The 24,793-nt window shown below is 55.7% G+C and overlaps 3 protein-coding genes and 1 long non-coding RNA gene across 5 annotated transcripts in view; 2 read left to right on the forward strand and 2 right to left on the reverse strand.

The window, feature by feature from the left end:
* The window catches only part of TK2 (thymidine kinase 2), a 35,336-nt gene extending 31,917 nt beyond the window's left edge, over positions 1-3,419 (forward strand). The window contains exon 10 of the mRNA XM_035025054.1: positions 2,396-3,419. Within this exon, the coding sequence (XP_034880945.1) occupies positions 2,396-2,413 (18 nt within the window). The 3' untranslated portion in view covers positions 2,414-3,419. The remainder of the gene's footprint in view (positions 1-2,395) is intronic.
* Positions 2,604-5,617, reverse strand: LOC118023427. Its single transcript, XM_035024521.1, has 3 exons — positions 4,498-5,617; positions 3,248-3,902; positions 2,604-2,626 (listed from the first exon to the last, which is right to left on the reverse strand). The coding sequence occupies exons 1-3, from the start codon at positions 4,837-4,839 to the stop codon at positions 2,604-2,606; spliced, it is 1,020 nt and encodes a 339-aa protein (XP_034880412.1). The 5' UTR covers positions 4,840-5,617.
* A 7,667-nt stretch (positions 5,618-13,284) lies between these two features.
* Positions 13,285-24,793, reverse strand: part of LOC118023708 (protein BEAN1-like) — a 35,647-nt gene continuing 24,138 nt past the window's right edge. The window contains exons 1-4 of one of the 2 annotated variants that reach the window (XM_035025051.1): positions 23,544-23,873; positions 21,904-22,167; positions 15,127-15,277; positions 13,285-14,229 (exon numbers count right to left, since the gene is read on the reverse strand). In XM_035025051.1, coding sequence (XP_034880942.1) covers positions 13,878-14,229; positions 15,127-15,277; positions 21,904-22,167; positions 23,544-23,760 — 984 coding nt within the window. In that variant the 5' untranslated portion in view covers positions 23,761-23,873 and the 3' untranslated portion in view covers positions 13,285-13,877. Of the gene's footprint in view, positions 14,230-15,126; positions 15,278-21,903; positions 22,168-23,543; positions 23,874-24,793 lie in introns of those variants that run through there. The other variant, XM_035025052.1, reaches the window with a different exon arrangement.
* LOC118023713 lies at positions 16,618-23,624 on the forward strand. Its single transcript, XR_004682877.1, has 3 exons — positions 16,618-16,885; positions 21,669-21,904; positions 22,896-23,624. It is a non-coding gene; the product is annotated as an uncharacterized LOC118023713 (long non-coding RNA).

Here is a 24,793-nt window from a genome sequence, read left to right on the forward strand (position 1 = left end):
GTGTCTAAACATCCTTCTCCAATGAAAGGAACCAGGGCTCCTAGGACAAGGGGTTTATTCCAGGGATGCAGCAGGTAAATATCACCAGTAATAAGATGTATTGACGTCATGAACTCTTTGATAAGATGCACCAAGGACACAGCATCATTTTTTCATGATATTTTGCCAGACATGCATAACTTCAGCCATAAAACAAAACAAAAAACAAACAACCCCCCCCCACCAGACAAACCCAAATTGTGACACTCAAATAAAACTGATTAGTATTAAATTTTGACCAAAAGCATCAAGATCATGAAAGACAAAAGGCTGAGACAGTGTTACAGACTGGAGGAGTTGAAAGAAAAGTAACAAATGCAATGTGGGATCCTGGATAGGATCCTGTAATGGAGAAAGGGTAGTGATGGGAAAACTGGTGAAATTTAAAAAAGGTTTGTAGCTTAGTCAGTAATACTGTATCAGTGTTGATTTCCTGTTCTTCACAATCGTACTATGGTTATGTAAGATGTCCGTTTCAGGGGAAGCAGGGGGAGGACTGTAAGGGAATTCCTTGCATTATTTCACAACTTTTCTCTAAATCTAAAATTAGTTAAAATAACTCTCTTCCTGGGAAATAAAAGCAGAACACAACACTATAAATACTATAACCCCACATTTATAAAAAAAGACCAAGAGGCGCCTGGGTGGCTCAGTTGGTTGGGTGTCTGACTCTTGATATGAGTTTGGGTCTTGATCTCAAGAGTCCTGAGTTTGGTCTCCATGCCAAATTATGCTAATACCATAACATTGAGTATCTCCCAGTAGTAGATACTATAGTAACTTCTGCTTTTGTTTTCATATTCATCTGTATTTTCTTTCTTTCCTTCCTTCCTTCCTTCTTTGTTTCCTTCCCTCCTTCTTTCTTTTTTTTTTTTTTTAAGATTTTATTTATTTATCTGACAGAGAGAGAACAAGTAGGCAGAGAGACAGGCAGAGGGAGAGGGAGAAGCAGGCTGCCCGCTGAGCAGGGAGCCCGATGCGGGGCTCGATCCCAGCACCCTGGGATCATGACCTGAGCCGAAGGCAGACACTTAACCGGCTGAGCCACCCAGGCGCCCCTGTTTCCTTCCTTCTTTCTTTCTTTCTTTTTCTTTCTTTCCTTCTTTTTAAAGATTTTATCAAATTATTAGAGAGGAGAGTGCAAGTGGGAGAGGAACAGAGGGAGAGGGACACGCAAACTCTGTGCTGAGCATGGAGCCCAATGCGAGGCTTGATCCCACAATCCTGAGATCATGACCTGGGCTGAAATCAAGAGTTAGACACTCATTGGACTGAGCCACCCAGGTGCCTTTCATCTGTATTTTCTAAGTTTTCTACTCATTTGATGGTTTCATTTGATGGATCCTTGGAAACCATGGTGAATGAGTCAAGGTGAAGTTTCTCAGAGAGCTTATGTTCTAGTGCAGGAAATGGAAAATGAATCAATGAAATGTCTTCGTGTAGAAAATTAAACTAAGCTGATGTGATAGATGGGTGGCCGGGGAAAAGTCTCTCTAAGAAGGTGACATTAAGGTGAGATGTGAATAACAAGAAAGATGGGGACAGGGTGTGGAGTGGGGAAGTGAACAGTTTACACAGAGGCTGGGAGGTAGGGGTTGGCTTAGGTTGTTGGGGAATCTAGAAGATGCCAGTCTGTCTTGTCTGAAGCGGGTTGGGGGCAAGGAAGGGGCATGAGATGAGGTCAGGAGTATAGTGAGGGGCCGAGCCTCGGGCTTGGTGTGGACTTGGGAGCCCCTGGAGAAAATTGAGCAAGAGAATCCTGGAACTTGGCCTAGACAGGGTCCTCTGGCTTTAGCTTGTGCATAGACAGGGTCATTTGCTTGGGTAGCGAATGCTGTGGGGAGAGCAGCACCTCTGGATGTACCCACTTGTGTGCAAGTGTGTGTGTGTGTGTATGTGCACATGTGGGAGCAACAGATGGCTGGTGGAGGGGGGCCTGTGGCCCACGAGTGGAGCCCCGATCCTTGGATGGGGAGCCAGCATATGATCCTGAGCTCCCAAGTGTGGTTTTGTTCTGTTTTTTTTTTTTTTTTTAAAGATTTTTATTTGAGAGAGGGAGAGAGAGAACGAGCAGTGGGGAAGGGAGAGGGGAAGAGAGAGAGAGCGAGAGAGAAAAGCAGACTCCCCACAGAGCAGGAAGCCTGATGTGGGACTTGATCCCAGGACCTGGAGATCATGACCTGAGCCAAAGGTAGACGCTTAACTGACTGAGCCACCCAGGCGCCCCGGTTCTGTTCTCTGTTAACCAGAAGTTAGTAGAGAGTGAAGGGAGGCTGACCGAGGAGTCTAAGCGAGTTAAGGGTATATTATATGTCTGGTTGTCTACGCAGCTGTCTTTTCATCTGCCCTGTGACAGGTGCCTGAAGGATGCTGAAGGAAGTTGCCCCTCGGATATGCCCAAGGGACGTGAAGGGACAGGAAGCGCCCAAGGGAGGCACTGAGGGGCGCCATGCACACCTCGTCTCTCCAACTCTTCCCAGCCTCCTGCAAGTAGGTCCGACCACACTCACTTTACCGATGAGGAAACAAGGCTCAGAGAGAGTGAGTGGCGCGAAGTCACACAGTCAGTAGGTGACAGGGCTGGGACCTGAGACCAGAGGGACTGATGAGCAGATTGGTCCCTGCGTCTGACAAGCTGTGGGCCCCAGAGCTGCCGCTTCTCTAAGTAGTCACTTTGCTGGTGGCAGAGCCATGTGCTCAGTCAGGGTGTCTGTTCCTGTGCCATCCAGGGGTGACGTTTTCAGCTGTTGCCTGAGTGGTGGTCTCGGGTGGGAATTGGCACCTCTGGCTCCCACGGGAGGGACATAGTGCGTGTTGGGGGGCTCTCGTACATGAGAGGGGGTCTGAGTCGCCCTCCAGAGCTGAGTGACCCTACTGTCTGGGCTGCCACCCTCGCCGGCTGGCTCTGGCCCCCTGAGAGGCTCTGGTTGTTCATCCCCCTCAAGCCCGGGGCCTGGGAAGCCCTGAGGATGGCCCGATAGAGTTGGGGGTCCAAGGAGATGGGAGAGGTGTTCACAGAGCTCATGCATCTCACAGGAAGTGTTTGGAGGAACAGCGTCGGTGTCAGGGGTGGCTGGCTCTGCCTGGGCTTCTGGCTTTGGATCCAAGGACTTCCCTGACAGTTGGGGACTTGGTGTCAGGCAGAGCTGGCTGGGTACGGTGACCACTCTGTTCTCAGGAGCTGCATCAGGGACCGGGGACCACTCACCGCTGCTAGCTGAGGAGGTGACTGCCTCACCTGAAGGGGGGCTGGGAGCCTGGGCTGGGCCCTGGACTTGGTCTGCCTTCAAGCTGCTCAGGACAAGGTCCTTGGGGAACAAGGGTGTCCGGTGCAGAACAAGGTCACTGTAGCAGGTCAAGAACTCCTCACTGTCTGAGCATCTGCTGGTGCGGTGCTGGAAGTCCAAGCGGAGCAGGCGGCCAGCAAGAGGGGTGCAGGGGAACGTCAAGACCTCAGGCAGACTCAGGGCCACCGGCACAGCGCTCTGATGGTCAGGGCCCTCGGCTAGGGCCCTCTCAGGCCCCAGCCTTTCTGGGGACCCCGGGCCTGGCTGGGCCCCCGCGGGACAGTTGTGGGCCTTCACCAGCCTTCTCCCTGAGCTGTGCCTGGAGTGGGGCCTGGCCAGTTTCTCTCTGCCCAGTCCCGGCACCTGCCTGCTCGAGGTTTCCAGAATGGCCTCACATGCAACTCTCGCCAGGAAGATCTCAAACACCATCTGCTTGGCGTCCTCCTTGCTGATGGCCTGGACCAGCGAAAACTCCGCCTCGGAGGTGGCCGTGTAGCCCAGCCTGCCCAGAAGGCTGTGCAGTGTGTATTCGGAGAGTACAGGCTGCACCCGGTAGGCGAAGTTCCCAGTGTATGTCTGGAACAAACAGGGGTGTTTATTAGAGATGGAACACAACCCAGCAGGGGCTGGGCAGATGCCCGGGGGGCAGTGGAGACTCCTGAGAAGCAGTCGGGCTGGAGCATTCGGCTAGAATGGAAATCTGGTCCATGATCATGTTACCCTCTGTCCCATTTCACAGAAGGGCACACTGGGGCCTAAAGACCAGACAGGACCTGGTCTCAAGTCACATATCAAGAGAATAACTGAGCTGGGGTGAGGCCCCGATATCCTGGCTCCCAACCCAGCAGTCCTGGCCTGGAGCCAGAAGAGAATAAAGCTTTCCAGAGCCAGACTCCTCCCCTTGTTGATTATGAGCTCCTCCGTTCCTTTTCTTTTGAGAGGCAGTATGGTCTAGGGGCTGGAGGCTGCACTGCCTGAGTTTGAGGCCTATCTGGGCTACTTATTAGCTGGTGACCATAGATAAGTTGCATTAACCTCTTCCGCTCTCAGTTTCTCCACCTGTAAAATGGGACTAGAGTCAGTGGGCAGGATGGATATGCTCTTCCCCCCAGAGACAGAGCTCTGGCCCCCTACCCGAGACCCCCTGGCTCAGAGGCATGGTGGTGCCTACCTTTAGGGACCTGATTTCCTTCCTCCAGGGAAACAGAAGTAGGTTGACAGATATGAGCTCCAGGAATTCTAGTGCTTGCACCAGTTCGTGGCAGACACTCTGGGCAGGGCTGGGTGCCCCGCAGGAGTGAGTGGAGCCCGGATCAGGGACCAGAAGCTCAGGCAGATAGAACTGAGGGGGGGCTCCCGTGTCCAAGAGCCGCTGGGCCCTGTGGGTGAGGGCTGCTTGCCTGCAGACCCGGAGCCGGCCCGCCCCTGCCTCCTCTTTGTAGTAGCCGATGAGGTCGCCCAGGAGGGTCTCAAGGGCAGCCTCCTCTAGGCCCGGGGGTCGGGGCTGGCTCATGGTGGCTCCGGGGGGCTGGGTGCCAAGGAGAGCTGTGTGAGCCTCCCCAGGCCGGGCCCAGGCTGGCCCGCCTCTGGCCCGCCCCAACACTCAGGAAGCTGAGGAGGAAGTGTGCTAGCAGAAGAGAAAGCTGCACACAGCCCGGGTCCCCCCACCCCCCACTGCTTGTCACTCTGGGGGGCTCCGGCCTGAGGCTGGCTGGGGCTGGGCCATCTCCTCCCTGTGGAGCAGAGCCAAGGTCAGGCTCCGTCCTCACTCCGTCCTCACCCCGTCCCCAAATAGGAAAGCAGATACAGCGGCACCCATGTGTGTCCGCACCCCAGGGCCCGTAACCCTCAGCCCACTCCGGATGTCACCGGCCACAGTCCTCTTGCTCATGCTGGAGAATGTTCTCTGGCTGCAGGAGCGTGCTCTGCTGGTGTGCGGGACAGACTGCAAGGCCCAGCGTGTTAACACCCCCGGCCAACCCTCGGCCACTCAAGGAGGGTGAGTGCACAGAAGCCCTGGCTTCTTGCCCTCCGTGGTGGCGGGACAGTTCTGAGGTGTGTTCTCCACTCTTGCAGAGACTCCCCAGCAGTTGCCCACAGCAATAACCCTCCTTCGGGGTTCTCATCCCTCCCTTGTCTTCATTCCCTACTCCTCCTGTGCTTCCTGCGATCACCTCCCAAAGAAACCGCGCACAAATCCTTGGACTGCTTTTGGAGTAACAGAGCCCAGCAGTTACCTGTGTACTCTTGACCTGTGTGCCCTTGACCCTCCATGCACTCACCATCTCCCTCCCGCCCCGCCTGCTGCCATCCGTTTTGTCTTTGTTTTTGTTCTCCTTTTACAGTTCACTGGTTTATTCTCAGAATTGAGATTCGAATTATGCCCTATGGCCCCGGAAGGGTGGGGATCATGCTAGAATCTCACCATATCCCAGCCTTCCCTCAGGAGGAAGTAGATTAAAATGACAACAGAGGAGATTTTCCCTTTTCATACAGACCCAGGTATAAATAGGGCAGCACCATTAGGATCTGGATTCATCCCCACCGTCTGAGCCCCTCACCGCCTGGCGGGGCAAGGTGCGTTTGGGGAGATATGGGTGGGGGGCAGCATTGGGAGCTGGGCTTCCTCCCCGCCTTCCTTTCTTCCTTCCCTCCTTCCTTCCTTCCTTCCGTTCATTCACCCAATACTTAATGAAGTCATGATTCACTCATTCAGCCCCTCGATGACTCACTCCTTCCATGCGGGTCACCATTTCTCAAAGTGTGCTCCACGGGGAGCCCTTGTTGGAGGTTCGGAATCAGTCTTGATTCCGAACTGTGAGTAACAGTTTCCTGTGGCTGAATAAATTCTGCTGGGCTAATGAAGGTGCCCTGACCCCTCAGCTTCAGGACTTCTCATGGGGCAGGTGTGTAGGGGTGTGAATTTCTGGGAGGGGGGCAGCACGTGCACGATTTTCTGACTTCTCAGACTCTGGGTCCCCTTTCCACCTCCTCCTGTGGTGTTTGGGGAAGTGCTGTCCTTGAGCAGCCAGCCTGTGTCCCCGTCCATACCGGCCTGGGGGCTTCAGAAGCTGAGATAAAGTCCCAGCCCTTGGGTGGCTCACAGCCTGGAGCGCCCCCCACTGATGGGGTAGTGTGACCTTGTAGTAACACAGCCCAGGATTCTTTTTTTTTTTTTTAATTCTTATGTTAATCCCCATACATTACATCATTAGTTTTAGATGCGGTGTTCCATGATTCATTGTTTGTGCACAACCCCCAGTGCTCCATGCAGAATGTGCCCTCCTCAATACCCACCACCAGGCTAACCCATCCTCCCACCCCCCTCCCCTCTAGAACCCTCAGTTTGTTTTTCAGAGTCTATTGTCTCTCATGGTTCGTCTACTCCTCCGATTTCCCCCGCTTCCTTCTTCCCCTCCCGCTACCTTCTTCTTCTTCTTTTTTTTTTTTCTTAACATATATTGCATTATTTGTTTCAGAGGTACAGATCTGAGATTCAACAGTCTTGCACAATTCACAGCGCTTACCAGAGCACATACCCTCCCCAGTGTCCATCACCCAGTCACCCCCTCCCTCCCACCCCACCCCCCACTCCAGCAACCCTCAGTTTGCTTCCTGTGATTAAGAATTCCTCATATCTGGGGCACCTGGGTGGCTCAGTCGTTAAGCATCTGCCTTCGGCTCAGGTCATGATCCCAGGGTCCTGGGATCGAGCCCCGCATCGGGCTCCCTGCTCAGCTGGAAGCCTGCTTCTCCCTCTCCCGCTCCCCCTGCTTGTGTTCCCTCTCTTGCTGTGTTTCTCTCTGTCAAATAAATAAATAAAAATCTTAAAAAAAAAAAGAATTCCTCATATCAGTGAGATCATATGATACATGTCTTTCTCTTTTTGACTTATTTCACTCAACATAATACCCTCCAGTTCCATCCACGTCGTTGCAAATGGCAAGATCTCATTCCTTTTGATGGCTGCATAATATTCCATTGTATATATATACCACATCTTCTTTATCCATTCATCTGTTGATGGACATCTTGGCTCTTTCCACAGTTTGGCTATTGTGGACATTGCTGCTATAAACATCGGGGTGCATGTACCCCTTCGGATCCCTACTTTTGTATCTTTGGGGTAAATACCCAGTAGTGCAATTGCTGGATCATATGGTAGCTCTATTTTCAACTTTTTGAGGAACCTCCATACAGTTTTCCAGAGTACAGCCCAGGATTCTTGCTCATCAGCTTCCTGTGACACTGTGCTGGCCTCCGGGCCCTCCACTCACCAGGAAGGGCATGTGCCCGGTCCTTGGCCTTGGAGCTGCCTCAGACCTGGGCTCACCACATCTGGGGGCTCTCTGCTCCCTGCCCCTAGCTCTCCTGCCTCCTGCAATGTCTCTTGCGCCCCGCGGTCAGGGCGATTCCTGTCCCCGTGGTTGGGAAGTCACTTCCCAGTTGGAGTCCTTGAAAATGGGCCCTCGGGGAGCAGCAGCTCTCCTCCCGAGGCCGTTCTGGAGTGTAGCCAGTGTAAATCTCTCATTTCTCTCTTCCCGCCGCTTCAGTTTGGCACGTCTTCTCTTACTTTGACCGTGAGGCCTCCCCCTGGGGAGGACCCTTGTGATCATATTGGGTCCACCTGGATGACCCAGGTTCATTGCCTTCTCTCAAGGTCCTTAATCCCACCTGCAGAGTGCCTTCCCCACGGAAGCTAACATAGTTATGGGTTCTGGGAATTTGGACCTGCACGTCTTTGGAGGCCATTATGGAGTTTACCACGCCAAAGCTATGAGACCAAAAGCCATGCTTTTCCCTTGATGCCGAAGATTTATAAGAGCACTGAAGGGGAATGGCAGATTTGGGCAAGGGGGATATGCAGAGTTCCAAGCCACTGAGCTCTGCGGAAGAGACAGTCACCAGGCCGAGGAAGGTGGTGTGGTGGGGTGTGTGTGTGTGTGTCCAAAACAGAAGGGCCTTAATTCTCATTGTCTCTTTGTCTCTCTTTCTCTCCTTGACCCCAGGCAGATTTGCTCCTTAAGGAGAGGGCTGGAGTGACCTGTATTTTTTCCTATTTTTTTAAAAGATTTTTAAAAGATTTTATCTACAGAGAGAGAGAGCACAAGTAGGGGAAACGGGAGGGAGAGGGAGAAGCAGACTCCCCACTGAGCAGGGAGCCCGATGCAGGACTCGATCCCAGAACGCTGGGGTCATGACCTGAGCCGAAGGCAGACGCTTAACCAACTGAGCCACCAAGGGCCCCCTTTTTCCCCTATTAATAGCCAAAGTTTAACAATTTGGTACACACACTTTAATCTCCACCCGCACCCCCCATCCCAGGTGATTCTTCTATTGCTTATTGCTATTACTTACTGATGTAACCATTTCACTCATTCTGGACGTCTTGTTCCTGAGCTTTGGGAAGTTCATCATGCCTGTGAATTGACTCTCTAGGGTGACCCAAGAACATGGTGGGGAAGCCTGGGCAGGGTGCCTGGAATCATTGCCCCCTCTGTCTTCTGGTGCTTCCTCAGCTTTTCCAGGACCAGCTTCCTCCCCACTGGATCTGTGCGGCCTCTTGAAGCATTGGATTTGGTGTTTCTTGCATGCACACTGTCTGGGGCCTTGGGTGAGTGACTGGCTTAGTGAGAACCTTTCTCTGCCTGCCAGGGTCGCTAACTTTGGTGACAATGCAGGAGGCAGGGGGAGGGGTGGGGGGGCACTGGAGATATGCAGGAGCTGTGGTGGGGGTGGGGGTCCGGAGGCCCAGAGAAGGAAAGGATCTGGCTCAAAGTCACAGTGAACTGATGACAGAAGCAGGGACAGCCAAACATCTGGGTCCCAGCACCTAGCCTTCCCTCACAGCGTTCCCTGCTGCCCAAAGGCTTCCAAGTCCCCTGGAAAGCCTAGGAGCTCAGAGGCCACAGGGAGTACAGGAGTGGGTGCTGTCTGGTCACGGGCCACCGAGTCTGCAACTCTGCACTTACTGTCCTCAAGGCCGTGACACACAGAGAGGAATTTGTTTCCATCATAATTGAACTGAATGCTCTTGCCAGTTGTCCGCTCCACAAGGCACCCCCCACCCCTGGGGTTCGCCACCCAGAGAAGAACCAGCTTGAGTCCTGCCCCTGGGCCCCCAGTCTGGCAGCGATGGTTCAAACACACAGGGACAGTCCAGGAAGGGAAGGGCGGGGAAGAGGACGAGATGTCAGAGCCCAGCAGGGAGCTAGGCCTTGGGGCTGGGTCATGAGCCAGCCAGCATAGACTTGGTCTGTCCACAGCCCTTGTTCCCGTGGGAGAATGAAGGTGACATGGTGGGCAGCAGAGCCAAGAGAGGCAATACAGCTGCCTGTGTTCTTGGACCTCCTGGATCCAGCCAAGCCTGAAGTCAGAGTTATCACTTGGACTATTTAGTTACATGAGTCAATAAATGTCCTTTCTTGCTTAAGAAGGTTCAAGTTGGGTTTCTGTCTCTTGCAACTGAGTCATGGGGGTGGGTAATGGGTCTCAGAGCCTGCCAGAGGGTGGAGGGTTGCCCTTTCGAAAGTTGTCTCCCCTCACCCTATGGTGGGTCACGGGCCAGGCAGCCACCAGCTGTGGGGCAGAAGGCTTGCCAGCCCCAGGACCTCGGGGTCAGGCTGGGGAGGGGTCATTTGGTAAGGCTGGGGCTGTGACGACAGGGCCTGAGGACCTGGGGCCCTGGGATTCCTTGGCAAGGTGCTGAGCAGGCACAGCGGGGCTGTAACCCTGGGGGCAAGGGCGTGCCCAGCCCCCAGCCCCGAAATACCGGGCCTGACCCAGGTAATTGGTTCTGATTGAGAGCGTTCACCTGACTTGGGAGGTTCAGTGTGAGGTCAAGCAGAGCAGAGCCCATGACCGAAGATTCGCTCCGTCGGACGCTGGAGCTGCCTGTCCTTCCACCGCGCGTGCCCACAACCCGGTCAGTCATCAGGGGGACACCAGCGGTGACCCCTGAGTAGGAGTGGGTGGCCTCGGAGTGTGCGTGTGGGACCCCTGCGCATGTGAGCTCTGAGTGTGGGGGCGCAGGTGTGTGTGCACCGAAACCAGCTGAGCAGGTCCCGAACCTTGCAGTGCGCCGTGCCCGTGCATACGGGCCGCGGGTGGCCGATCCTGCCGGCTGTCGCGGGGACTCGCCCTGCCAGCAGTGGCACCTCCCCGTCTGAGGACTTCTCTGGCCAGAGAAGCCCGCTCGGCTGCACCAGGGACAGGGAGAATGTTCTCCAAGGGGCAGCCTCAAACGATGGCCCTTGAGGGTCTGCGAGCCAGTGTGAGCGCTCTCTCCCCTTTCCTGCCGGGGGCTACCTTTGAGGTGTGCTCCCCACTGTCTCCACCCCCCTCGGAGGGGGACCTGTGTGACCACGACACCCTGAATTGGCTTCCTTTCCTTCCTTGTTTCACTGCCTACTCCCTATGGGTGCTCCCCGGGTCACCTCCCTCATCAACCCCTTGCATCAACCCCTCCTGTCCCAGGGTCTGGTCCTGCCCCGTCCTGTTCCCACCATCCTGAAGAATTGTCACCTCCCATCTCATTGGGGCGCTAATGAGCCCCGGGCTGAGCCCCACTGCCTGGGGCGTGCTCCTCGGCCCCACCCCGCAGGCCCTGGCAGAGAGAGGCGGCCAGTCTCCTTGTAGGGATGTGCAGAAGGGCCTTGCATGTGGTGCCGTACGTAGACCCAGGGTGTGTATGGACGGGGGAGGCAGGAAAGGCCTAGCCCAACAGTCTCCTGGGCTGGGGGGTGGGGGGGGCCCTATGTGTTGTTGGAACTGGGTGTTGGTGTGGTTCGGGCTGGAGTGGCTGGACACCATCACCATGAGGGCTGCCACATTCATTCCGGGCAAGAGGGCCCCAGAGCACAGAGGTGGCGCCTGAGCCACACACAGCAGGTGTTGAGGACAGAGGCGTGATTATTTTGCATCGGGTGGTGGGGGGCGCTTAGGCATCAGGCTGTGTGCCCAGAGAGAGATGCTGGGGGGGCGGGAGGGATTCCTGAAAGTAGAATGCTTGACTGGTTAAACCTCAGGGAACATTGCCAGGGTGGAAGACCAGCTCAGAACCCAAACAAGGTCTGTCTACCACTCTTAATGTCTGTGGGCAGCAGGTATGGAAACGAGGGAAGGGAAGCACGTGGCTTTGAACAGTGGCAGCAGGCGGCCAGCAGGTGGCAGTGTGGGCTTGGAGTGGGTGCAGGCCCGCTGGGACCGGGGCCTGGAGCTGCGCCTTTCTTTTTCTTCAGGACTGAGCCCCACTTTCAGGGCACTCCGGGGTCTAGGACTCTGCTGGTGGATGCCACTCGAGTTCGAGTGGGAGGAAAGGGGGACCGAGGAAGGCAACCAGCCTCTGTCAGCCAAGGGATCAACGAGCACACAGAAAAGAATTTCTGCAAGGGGAAGAAAACAACTCATTTCCGTCTAATTACCAGTCCTCCCACCCCCTTCCTGGTAGTGGAAAACATCAGGGCGCTGAGAGTCAACTGCTGGGCTAGGAAAATGTGCAGTCCCTGGTGTTCCTGGAGTCAGGGCCAAAACCTGATGGCCCATGTTGGCGACATTTACACTGGTCACGGCTCAGAGAGACGATGCGGTGTTTCAGGGAGCTTAAGAAAAAAAGTGAGTCGTGGAAGTCCCTGACTACCCCAATAGCGGTGTCAACAGGGAAGCGACAAGGTTTTGGGGGCTGCTCATCTTGAGAGAAGGAAGGCATTTTCGGTTTGCTGCTATTTATTACACTTAACGAGTGTCCGATGGCACGAGCCCCTCACCCCATGCACTCCTTGAGACTGTTATTTTTGCAACATTTTTATTGATACGATATATTTATTTTGAACACAGAAAAGATACATTGTTGCTTATTTAGCGCTTAATCCAGGAACGAGAAAAGCTGTTTAGCTCCATCCCTCAAACACTGATGAGTACTTAGGGATTTTTATCTTTTCTCCCCTAGTACTCTCTAGGGTTGCAGAAGCAGGATGCATTTCTTAAAAGAGTCTCATCCCTGGAGTGCATTTAAAGGCTATACAGTACAACAGACAGAGATTTTTTGCCTAGAAAACAGTACACCACAGAGGCGGACAGAACTGCTTGTAAACAAGGTCCCTTTCCTGGTGGAGTCGGGTGCTCCGGGATGCCACAGAACCTCTGCACGGATTCCTTTCAGTTCTGCACCAGAAGAAATCCTATTTCTACAGAAAATAAAATTCACGATTGCCATCCTTGTCACCCTTCTTCTCAAGAAAGGGATTACTGAAATGTCTTAGCCCTTCATAAGAGGAATGGAGATGGGGGGTAGAGGATGGGGGGGTGGGGGGAGGCAGGGCGGACTTGAGGGTCCCACTCCCTGCCATTGGCAATGCTGGCGGGACTCTCTACAGAGATGTTCGGCTGCCACCCTCTGGCAGGCTGGGTCTTCGGAAATCAGCTCTGTTACTTGCATGGTCTCTGATGGAAATTGCTGGGATTTGTGGGCCACTCTCTAGGCAGGCACACCCATATATTGCCTTCTGGGGTGCCCCTGGCAGTGAGGCCCAGATCCAGCCTCTCGTGGTGGTATGCTAGTATTTAGGGGGCCCGCTTCCCCTGTATTTCATCTCTGCGCCTTGGAGGGCAGGGGCCAGAACGCGTCGGCACACAATTCCCAACTAGGATCTGCCACCCGGGGCCGGGGGGGTGGGCTGGCAGCCAAAACTCGGGCCCTGATGGTCAGTTGGGCACACACTTAGCGAGGGGCCGCGTCTCTGCCTCAGAGCTGTGCCCAGGCTACCCTTCTCTTCTTTGAAGACCCTCAGCCCTGGGCTGTGGTTGGACAGACATGGGGACAGCCGTCACCCACCACCACCACCATCGCATGCCCGCCCAGGACCCTGCTCATCACCTGTCGCTGGGGGTGAGGGCCTCCAAAATAACCCCGCCAGCGCCACAAGGCCGGGGGCACTGGGTGAGGGGGGGTGGGGGGGAGTGGTGAGGGCCTGCAGGCTGCGCCTGGGCCCCCAGACCCGTGTCCCTCGCCCCATAAGTGGCAGGGTGGTGATATTGTGGCTGCCCTGGAATTGAGGGAGAGGTACAGTGTGTGGCTGAACCTCGCTGAAGCCTGGCCCACCACCCAGGAGGGCACGCCGCCCTGGGGTGGTCGAGCAGTTTCTGGAGGCAGACTTAGAGTTTGGGCACAGCCTGCCAGGCGAGGGCAGAGGCAAACAGGCCAGGGAGAGCAAGGCCCTGTCCCTCTCCGCCGGTCTTCTCCCAGCATTGTCTGCAGGGGCATAACCAACAGGCTGGGGAGGAGGCGGGAGGTCAAGAGAGCTTCATTTTTAATGAAACCTTAGCAGAGGGGTTTGTGTGGATGTGGGGGGGCTTGTGTGTATTCACATGTCTGTACATGTGTGGTGCATATGTGGATGTGTGTGTGCACATGGGTGTGTTAGTGTGGATATGTGTGTGCGTATCTGTGTGTGCGCGCATGCCCTTGTGAGCCTGTGTGTGTGTGTGTGTGTGTGCGTGCACGCCCTTGTGGCTCAGCCCGAGGGACCGGCAGGACCTGGCTGGCTGGGTCACTCACAGAATCCTCTCGGGACCAGAAGCCGGGGCCCGGGTTGGGGCGGGTGAGCCCTGGGAGCTCCTTGGCCCTGGTTCTGGCCCCGGCAGCGGCAGCAGACCCGATGGGGGGCTGACCCCACACACAGCCTCATAAGGGGGCAGGGTATCCATGGAGACGGTGCGGAGGCCACCGTGGCCCAGGATCCTCTGTGCCTGCTGGGGTCGGCCGGGGCCGGGGCCGGGGCCAGGGCCGGGGCCCGTGTTCAGGGCGCCATCCAGCATGGGGTACGAGTCGGTCAGCGAGTAGGGCGGCGGTGCATCAGTGGGGACGTACAGCTGAGTGGCCCCTGGCCCCACACACTCCTCGTAACTGCAAGAGAAGAGGCTCCCTCAGGGCTCGCTGTGGAGGCCTTTCCCAAGGGCTGGGGGCATGCTGGCGCTAATGAGACCCCTCACCCCCCCCCCCGGAGAGGCACCCCAGAACCACTGCGGCTGGGTTCTGGTCCCGACTCAGCCCGTGTGCCGTCACTGAGCGGCGGGCCTCACATGGCTCGGAGCAGTGGCTGCGGCTGATGGAGAGGCTGCACAGCTCGCCCTGAGTGTGGGTGGTGCCGGGGGCAGCAACCTCGGGCCATCTGACACTCCTTGGTCTCAAGTCACCAAAGTGGCCCTTTCAGGCTGAGGAAGGAGACCCTGGGGCTCCTTGGAAACCCGTAGCTACAGGCCAAAAGAGCACCTGCTGTCCCCCCAGGGGGTAAGGGGTACAGGGTGACAGGAGTGGGGCCAGAGGGGTCTCCTGGTAGGGCAGTGATGGAGGCCCTGACCTCCCTTCTATTTCCAACTATTAACTCGTGGGTCATCTGCCTGAGGGTGCCAGGGAGAACCCACAGGCCCCCCCCAGAGAAGAATTCCCCAATGGGACCGGGCCACCTGACGGCCATGAGTGCAGTTTGGACACAGTGAGGCCTGACCCAGTGCATGGGGTTTGGGTTTTGGGGGTACATACTAAGAAGCTGGGGCCTGGACCCTCCACCCCACCCCCTGACCCCAGCCTGAGGGAGCTGAGCTTTTCCTTCTCCAGTGACATCTGTTGCATCATGCCCTGTGTCACTGGGACCTGCTTGGTCAGGAGATGGCCACGCCCAGAGATTTTCTGCATTTACCCCATTTGGGGGAGATGTTGCTATTTCCCAACCGGGGGTGGGGGAGTGGGTTCACAGCCAGTGCCCCTCCTGCTCATGCCCTCCTCCCCTCGAAGCCTCCTTACCCTGGTGGAGAATCGGGGTACATCTCTCGAAGCACTGTGGCGTCCACATCCCCATCAGAACTGAGATCCAAGGGTGGGGACCAGTCCTCGGCGGGGCTGCAGGTGTAGCGTATCCTGTGGCTCGAGCGGCTGTATGTGTGCCCGTCGGACACTGCAGGGGACAGACATTCAGCCTGGGGGTTAGACCGGAAGCAGGGAGCGCCCAACATGTCTACCTGAGGCCACTGAGAACCTGTTTTCTCCAACTCACCATCTGGTCCCTCAGCAAGCCCAGCTGCCTGTCATTCTCTCGGAGCTAGCCGCAGAATGTGAGCACCCCTGCTGCGCTGCGCAGGCTTCTCAGAGAGAAAGCAGAGCTGGCTCTGCCCTGGTGGGGCTCCCAGGGTGGTGAGCAGCCTGTCCTGGGGACAGCCCGGTACTGAGCAGTGTGTCATGAGATCTGATAGATGCAGTCCTGGCCCTATGGGAATAGTGATGAGCTGACCCAGCCTGGAGGTCAGGGAGGCCTTCCTGGAGGAGGGGCTCTTAAAGCTGAGTCTAATCTAGGAATTAGCCAAGAGAAGAGGGACAGGCCGGGCAGAAGGAACAGAACAGCTTGAACCAAGGAAGGGGATTAGAAAGAAGAGTGTGGTGTGAAAAGGAAGCTTTGAAAATGTAGAGAAGGGCTGGGGCGTGAAAACTGGGGAGTCAGGGAATGAGGGCTGCAGAGGTCTCTGGGGTCAGGCCTCCCTACTCCCTGTGCCCAACCATACATTATTCCCTTAGTTATCCCAGGAGAAAAGGCACTTCTGTAATGAATTCTGGTTATTCCGTGTACTGTATTCTCCTCTGTTTTGTTTGTATGTTTACCATATATTAGCACATTAAAGGCTCTGAGAAGTCCTGCAGCTGAGAATTACATTTGACTGAGCTTATGCGTATTTGACCACAGAATCTTTTCTTAGAACTAGTAACACTGCTTAGGACGTGCTGATAGAGCACATTCATTCTACAAGTGTGGTTCAGAGGGGTCAGTGACTTGCTGGAGGCCACACAACAAATTATTGGTGGGCCCAGAGGGCAGCTGGATATCCTGGCTCCTCGCTCTATAAAGCTCTCCACCTCCCAGTTTCTGACAGTTCTAGTAGAGACTACGGGACAGATGGCTGAGTCATGAGATCTCCCCACCCACGATGGGCGGGCAGCCAGCTCCTCCCCTCAGAGATCAGGACTCAACATCAGGGGTGGGGCTTACCGGTCTGGGGTGGGGCTCATGACCCTTCTTTGAGGTCAGCAGCACTGTCCATCCCCATTCTACATTCTACAAGCTGAGGCTCAGGGTCACAGAGTTGGAATTCATGCACAATCGGTATAACCGTAAAGACTGTTCTTTCCACTCCCCCTAATCTCTTTTCCCCACTCCTGATACAACAGTGAGTAGAAAAATCTGGATGTGAAACTCTAACTGCAGGTATAATCCCAGGGTTATCTATGGACATCGAGACAGCTCTCAGAAGAAAATATTCCAGACACGTTAACAGTGGCTCTGTCTTGATGACAGGATCATGACCCTTATTTTCTTCTTTATATTTTCTGTATTTTAAAGGTCTTCCACGGTGAACACATATTACTTTTCTACTAGGAAAAAGGTACCCAATAACGCATGCTATAAAAAAGAGCTGAAATGAGATTTGTTTCCCTTTAGGGTACCAGCTGAAGGGTGAGGATGTCTGGAAGAACTTGAAGAAGAAACTCAGGAAAGAAGAAAGCATGAAATAGGGTGAGGACAGAAGTGGGATGTGGGCCTCTGGGCTCCGGTGCCGGGAGGGGCCCATCCACCATGCAGGAGGCTGTGGCTTGTCTCAACCTTGGGAAAGCTAAGGCTGTGTCCTCGACCGGGGGGTGGGGGGGTGGGGGGGACGTCTGAGAGCTGACAGAGCTGAGCCACGCTGTCGTTCCCCTCTCTGCTTGGGCTGCTTTCCTGGGACTTCCCAGAGGCTGAGCAGCTTAGGGAAACTGAGGCTGCCCTGAGGCACTCACCTAGCTCAGACCCCAATCCTGAGTTGACCCAGCTCAGTCCAGACAGAGCTCCTGAGGAACAGATGGAAAGACTCGCCCAGCCCCTCATTTCAACTCCCCCCAATTCCTTTCTTAGGCCCTCTCCTTTCCCGACTTCCCAGTCAGCACAGACCCTGATGGTCCAGGCCTCTGGAAGCCCCTCCAGCCACCTCATGGGGAGTGAGACCTCCCTATCCCCTTCTTTACCCAAATCAAGAAACACCTCAGCTCATGATTTAACCCCTTGACGAGCCCGGGAGTGGGGAGAAGGAGTTTGCGTCCACGGAGATCTACCGTGCTCTAGCCTGGTGACCACATTCTCCCTCACACCTGTGAGAGGCACTGTGGCCGCCTCCTGCTCTCAGATGTGGAGACTGAGAGGAGGGGCCGCTTGTTCTAAAGCCCCAGCAAGTAAGACGACACCAGGTCTGTCTCCTAAAGCGAAAGATCTTTCCATCTTCTAGAAATAGAATTTCTTTCATTCATTCATTCATTCTTAAACATTTATTGGCTCCTCTCTGTGCGCCTGGCTAGACTGCAGAAGGGCTCTGTGGGCAGGCGGAGGAGGGCCAACTCTGTCCTGAGGGCAATGGGGAGCCACTGAAGGGTGTTGAGCAGAGGATGGAAGTGTTCCCAGGTCAGTCACTTTGGTTGCCTTGTGGAGAATGCCTGGCAGCTGCCAGGTAGGTGCTGGCAAGGGGCGGTGGCCAGTGTCACCGATGTGGCCCTGGCTCAGGTTTTCTCGGGGGAGAAAGAATGGAAAGAGTGAACGTGTATTGAGCATGCACCCAGAAGCCAGGTACTGTGCTAATTTAGTCCTCACAGTAACTTTAGGGGTGGGTCCCCGGGTACCCATTGTGCAGGTGACTCCCCTGAGGTACAGGGTGGTTAGACAACTTTTCCCGGGTCATACAGTAAGACGTGGAAGATGAAGGCCGTTTTGGATGCCTGGTTCTGCGGGGCCTGTGAGACCTCAAGGAGAGATGCCTGGGGGATCCCTGGCCGAGGGTGACAGATAGTGCCTGAAACTGGCGGGTGGCTGAGATGGAGCCGGGAGCAGGTGTAGAGAGAAGACCTGGGGCCAAGGGTTGGGTTCTGAGGGACCTTGATATTCCTCCCCTCAGAGACTAGGAATCTACAAAGAAGTCTGAGAAGGAGCCGGCTGAGCAGTGGAGAGACCAGGAGAGCCTTAGTCAGTGAAGCCAGGGGAAGGGGCTGTCTGGAGGACAGAAGGGTCCCCAGTGCCACCCAGCAGGAGCTTGTCGGTGCTCTGCTGCTTTGTCCTCCCCACAGCTATGCGCGGTGTGCTTCCCTTCTCCTCCCTGGCCTCCTTCTGAGGCTCCTGGCACCTCCATGCACCCTCCAGGAGGTGGGAGGAAGCTGGGGGGGAGTCAGTGCCTCTGGGCTCCCCACTGAGGCCCCAAGGAGGTGCCAAGGCAAGAGCTGAGAACATAAGTGGGGCAGGGAGGTGGGAGCCCCCCAAATGGGTACCCCTGGGGACAGGGATGCAGGGCTGCCACCAGTCAGCCCGGGGCAGCAAAGGCCTGATGCCAGGCGTGGCCTGGCTCTGACCTGCTGTCACCCCACTGACTCCAGAGATCAGGGCCAGGGCCTCGCTCGTGTGGCCCTGGCCCTGCGGCCTCCAGGCCCATCTCTCTCCTCCAGGCCAAGGTCGGCCTCTCAAACCTCAGCTTAGGGTTTACTGTGGGTCCCTCTCCCATGCTCTAAGTACCAGGCTCAGGCCTGGGAACTTTCAGGCTGTTCAACAAGGTGCTTTGGTTTCCCAGTCTTTAAATGGGCTAGGGGCACCTGGCTGGCTCTTGATCTTGGGGGTGTGAGTTCGAACCCCACGTTGAATGTAGAGATGACTTAAAAAAAATAAAATACTAAAAAAATAAAATGGGCGAACCCAGCCTTTGCATTGAGGAGTAAATGGGGTGGTTCCTTCCCTGGACCGCAGAGCATCTTCTCTGGGTGAGATCCTGTGCTGGGCTATGGGCCCCACTGGCTGAGAGCTACACACAGGCCCTGCTTTCCCTGATGCAACCCAGCTGTCCCATGACAGGGGCACTGGTAGAAGTGTGGGTAAATGCCAAGCAAGTACAGGGAAGGGCGATTCAAGCCTGCCTGGGCGGGATGAGGTGGCATTTGAACTGGGCCTGGAAAGACAAGTAGGCTTTTGTCAGTTGGGGGACATATTAGGAATGGCATTGTGGGCCTAGGAAGAGCATGTGCAAAGGTGTGGAGGTGGGGCGGAGTGTGAAGGAGGTGCTTGGGGACAAGCTGGAGGAGGGCAGGCAAGAGTTGGGCCCTGGGAGGCGGGCAGGCTGGCCGTGCTGGGCCTGACCAGCGGCGCCTTATGGTGCGGGGCGGGGGGGGCGGGGAGGGGGGGTGGAGAGGGGGGCCCAGGCTCCTTATTGGCGGTGGGCATTCCCCAGGCAGGAGCCTCGCACTCCTCAAAGGTCAGGCAGGTGCTGCAAGCATAGGAACAAGCCAGGCCGGGTCTGGGCAGTGCTCCTGGCTGTCTTCTTGGGGAGTCCTCGGCCTCTGGGGACACTAGAGGGGACTGGGCTGGGTGGGCTTTCAGCACCTGCCTGATTCGTGCTGACTCTTCTCTTTAGCTTCCCTTGTTGGGCACTGAGGGCGACCCACTGACCGGCTGCACCCTTCTTCCATCGAGGCCACTTGTCCCCTGCCATGTGATGTCCCTCTGTGTCTTGTTCAGAGGGCCAGCTTCCTGCTCTCCTGCTTCTCCTAACTACATTGCCAGAGGAGCAACATCGGGTGTGCCGGGCCCCTAGGTCTTGAGTGCGTCTGCCGGACGGGGCCCTGGGTGCGTGGGGCGCCCCTGCTGCTGTTCGCCCGCACCTTCAGCCCCTCAGGGGTGTGAGCACCGGTCCCTCTGAGGCAGGGCTGTGCAGTGGGGAGCCTGCAGGAACCCAGGTCGGGCCACCTGGGCTCAAATCTGGGGTCCGCCTGGCTGGGTGACCCCAGGGAGGTTCAGCACCCGCTACAGTCTGAGTGTTTGTGTCCCCCTGCCCCCCAATTCATATAGTGAAATCTGACCCCCCCAAGGTGCTGCTAGTACGAGGTGGGACCTTTGGGAGATGATTAGGTCATGAGGGTGGAGCCCTCATAATGGGGATCAGTGCCCTCACAAAAGAGACCCTAGAGAGCTAGCTCGTCCCTTCTATTGTGTGAGGACACAGTGAGAAGGATGCAGGCCCTCACCAAGGTGCCAAATCTGCAGGGGCCTTGATCTTGGGAGTCCCCAGCCTCCGGAACGGAGAAATAAATTCTCTTGTTTACAAGCCACTCCGTTTCTGGTATGTTTGTTATAGCAGCCTGAACGCCCCAACCTCAACTTGCTTATCTGTAAATTGGGAAGGTAATAAAAAGTGGTCCGACCTCCAGGACCACGGTAAGGATTAAATGAGATTATCTGTGAAAAGTGCCCGGGACATAGTGACCCCCCGACTGCCCAATTCCTCCCTGCCTCAGCTCCCCGGCTGCAGCTGTGGGGAGCTGTAATTGCTAAAAGATGACCCCTTCCTCACCCAGTTAACTCTGGAAAGGGGAAGGAAGTGGCACAAAGCTGCTGGTTGATCAGGGCATGTTGGGAGGGGGCTGTGGATTTCAGGCCTCCTGAGGTCCAGGCGGATGAGATCCAACCTAACCAGTTCTTGCATTTTTCTTTTCTTTCCTTCTCTCAAGCTCTGCTTGTCCTGGAAAGACTCCCAGGCCTTGCCATGGCTCTGGAGCCTCCAGATGGCTTCATCTTCAGTGTGATGGTGGCCTCTGGGCCTATGCAGCCCCCCAACTCCGGGCAGAGGCCCCATCAGGCCTCAGGGCAGGCTTTTTCCTGCTCTTGACAACCGTTCAGAAATTGAATGAATTGAGCTCCTTCTTGCTGCTTTTGGATAACGGGTCCCTTCTAAGTGTAAGACAGAGTCAGGTGGCTGCATTCTGTAAAAAGTTCAGGCCTTCTGGCCAGATGGACACTTCCGGGACTGGTTGGCCCAAGAATTAGCCACCCCTGTGTAAGGGAGATTCTCCTAATTGGGAAACTCCCCAATCAGTTCTGTGTGCACTTTGCAGGCTCTCTGGGGGTAAATTCATTCACTCATCATTCATTCCATCATTTATCCATCCACTTATTCATATACCCATCCCACCCCCCACCTATCCATCCCTCCACCTTCCTATCTATCCATCTTTCCATCCATCCACCCAGCCATCCCGTCTATCCATGTGCTCGCACATCCCACCCAATCCACGCCTGTATCCACCCCCTCCAGCCATTCATGCTCTTTTCATGTGTCCTTCTGTCCACCCATTTGGCCATTCGTCTCCCATGCCACCCACTCAGCCATCTTCCCCTTCAGCCACTGGTCTGTTCACTCATTCACCCCGCCCCGTCCCCCCCCCCCATCCCCTCATCCCCCTACCCATCTGTCCTCCCATCCCGCTCACCCATCCCTGTCTCCCTCTGTCCCTGCATCCAGGCTCCAGCTGGACCAGACCCCCACTGCCAAGGCTGGGGAGTAGCACCACACCCTCCCTTTGACCTCTGGCGTCCCCCTTGACAGACTACTGGACCTCCCGAGCCCGAGAGCATTCCGGTGAGTGCCTCCGGTCTCTCCCTGACCCCCCGCCCCCCCATGACAGGGCTGCCGCCTCCCGCACGTCTCCTGGGTGGCAGTCACAGGAGGCCGGGCCCTGGGGCAGACGGCAACTCACAGTATCCTTGCTCGTACTCTCGATGGTGACGGCGGCGGTGGCGGTGGTGGTGGTGGTGGTGGCGGCGGTGGCGGTGGCGGTGACGCTGGAGCCGGGCCTGCCGGTCCCTGCGGATACTGCCCACGATGATGGTGATGCAGGAGAGGATGATGACCACACCTATGACTGCGCTTGCCACCAGTACGGGAGACACAAGCAGGTGGCTGTGCTCCGAGCTCTCTGAGAACGTGGGGTAGAAATAGCTGGTGCGGTTGTACCGAGCTACTGCGGACAGAGAGACAGAGGACACTGGCTCGGGGCTTCCTCCTCCAGCCCTGCTGCCCTGTCACTGATCTGTCCCTACATAAATGGAGGAGAGTCTGGGTTCAGCCCCAGGAACTGGGTCCTGCCTACCTGTGCGAGGGAGGTAGGTAGCAAAGCAGTGCTTTGCTCTCCTGCCTCAGGAGCCTCCGCTACCGGGGCTTGACCTCCCCTCCTCTCCTCTCCAGCTCCGGCCCGAGAGCTCAACTAACTCCCAGATAGGAAAAGAGAAACTCAGAGAGGGCAAGAGGCTTACCCAAGGTCACACAGCAAATCACTGGCTGAGCTGAGGCTTGAGCTGAAGACTCAGGACTAGACAGGGACTCTACTCTGCCAAGACTTGAGGTTGGAAGGTCAACTTTACCAAGATCTTGGAAAGGGGTGGGTGATGGACCCAGGAGGGGGGGTGTCAAAGTATGAGGACCAACTCTGTTGGCCTCCGACACTGGCTTTCTGCCTTGGGGTGAAACCTGCCCAGGGAGGTTCCAGGGAAATCAAATGGTAACTGACCCAGACATGTCAAGGGGTTGGATCAGAGCAGAGAAGGCTTCCCAGAGTGGCTATACTAATATTAAAAAAAATACAGACTTTAAAACAAAAAATGTCACTAGAGATAAAAGGGACATTTTATAATGACAAAAGGGGCAATCCATCAGGAAGTTGTAACAATTATAAACCTATATGCACCTAAGAACACAGCCCTAAGATGCAGGGAGTGAAGGCTGATGCACTGAAGGGAGAGACCAGCCATGCGGCAGTAACAGTTCAAGACTTCAGGACCCCACTTAGAACAAGGTACGGAATTTGGTTTCATGTCTGCTTTTGATCGTTGTGACTGCTCGAGTTTTTGAGGAAGTGCCAGCTTCTTCTTTTTATTCCCTTGGCTGTCAGCTAGCTGCCCTAAGCCTAAGTTGTCCATTTTTCCTCAAGACCCACAGATGAAAGGTAGCAAAGGGGCGCTCCTCCTTGTCTCTCTCTGAGGCAAAAGAGATCTGTTTAAATTGTCCAATCTGACCTCAGTTTAGGAGGACTCGAGTCCTTGGCTGTGGACATGAAGCACGCCTGCCACTCTTTCCTCAACTGAGACCAGTGGCAGACGTTACTAAGTGACATTGGTCCTCACGGTGATTCCTCCTGGTCAGGAAATGGAGCTTTTGGCCCCACTCGTCTAGTGTGACCACAGCGCCCCGTGCTTCTACTCTGGAGCCAGTAGCCAGGGCTTTGGCTGGGATTGGAGCTGAGCCATGGTCACCTGCTACCAGATTCTCTCTAGTAAAGTCCAGGCTAGCCAGCTGTCCAACCGATGTCACCCTTTTCCTCCTCACCAGGTGGCCTCTCACTTTGGAAGTCAAGGGCAGAGCTGGGGCGTGTCAGGGACATCAGCTCTCCTCGGAGAAGCCAGGAGTGTGGAGGGGTCCACACAGCCATCAGGGCTCCGGACTGTCCTGTTTGGTGTGTCCCCGCTGCTGCCATGGCTTGGGTCACACCGGTCACCCATGACTCAAGGCAGACGTGCTCCCGGAGAGCTGGCCCCTCCAGGCTGCAGGTGCCCAGCATGGACACCTAGAGCTGGATGTGAGGGTGCGTGCCTGTTCTGCTCGGCATGAGGTGCCGGCCCCTCAGGGTCACCTTGAAGAAGCCCCGGCGTCCGCCCCGTCGGCCGCAGACGAGAGCCTCGCCCCCGGCAGTGCCCGTCTCATTACCAGCTGGGCTCAGGGATGGCCTCACCCGTGCCTGCAGATGGAGCCCGTGGGCGCCGGCGTCCACCTGATGGCCGGTTGAGGGATTAATCTTCCAGGCACCGCGACCCGCAGAGGTAGGTGCTGCTTTAAATTATGAGGGAAACTTGTAATTTCTAAACGCGGGGCCAGATACATATGATGGCAGAGAAACAACACGATGACAGCCCTCCTTCCCACCCCTCTGCCTCCCTGTCCCCCCACACCAGCTGCGGCAAGGACAGAGGATAAAGCAAGCTTTGCCTCTATCCTGGACCTTCTTCCCAAGCTGCTTCTACAAAGGTGCCCATGGTCAAGAGGAAATTGTGCCCAAAGTACCAGCTCTTCCCTGCGAGGCCGCCCTCCCTCCACAGAGCAGCCTGAGTAGCTACCATCTCTGGGACACCTACTGTGTGTCCCACTCCATGCTTAGTACTCCTCACACACTTAGTTCTCATGATGGCCTGAGATGGGATGCCCAGTTTAACAGGTGGAGAAACTGAGCCCCAGACAGGTTAAGTAACTTGCCCAAGGTCACATAGCCCACAGAGAGGGAGCCGGGTCAGTGGCAGCCTCAGGCCCACGCTCTTAGCCAAGCTGCTATTCTGTGGCTACCAGGCACTAGGCTCTGGGAGCTCATGTGGGTTTTTTTGGGGTTTTTTTGGATCTTGATAAATTAAAACGTTCCTATCTCTAAAACGATGCTTGGCTCCTTCTGGATCACTTTATTGTAGTCAAAGCAGGCCATGACCTACCGCTTGTGCAGGGTGGAGCGTATCAACAGCTGAACATTGCTGATAAGACACCAGGATTCCAGAGAAGGGAGCCCACGTGTGTCAGGACGAGAGAGATCGTGGCAAGTAGGTATTCAG

Source organism: Mirounga leonina, unplaced genomic scaffold (assembly GCF_011800145.1).
Source record: "Mirounga leonina isolate KUSES-001 unplaced genomic scaffold, KU_Mleo_1.0 Mir_180, whole genome shotgun sequence".
NCBI lineage: Eukaryota > Metazoa > Chordata > Mammalia > Carnivora > Phocidae > Mirounga > Mirounga leonina.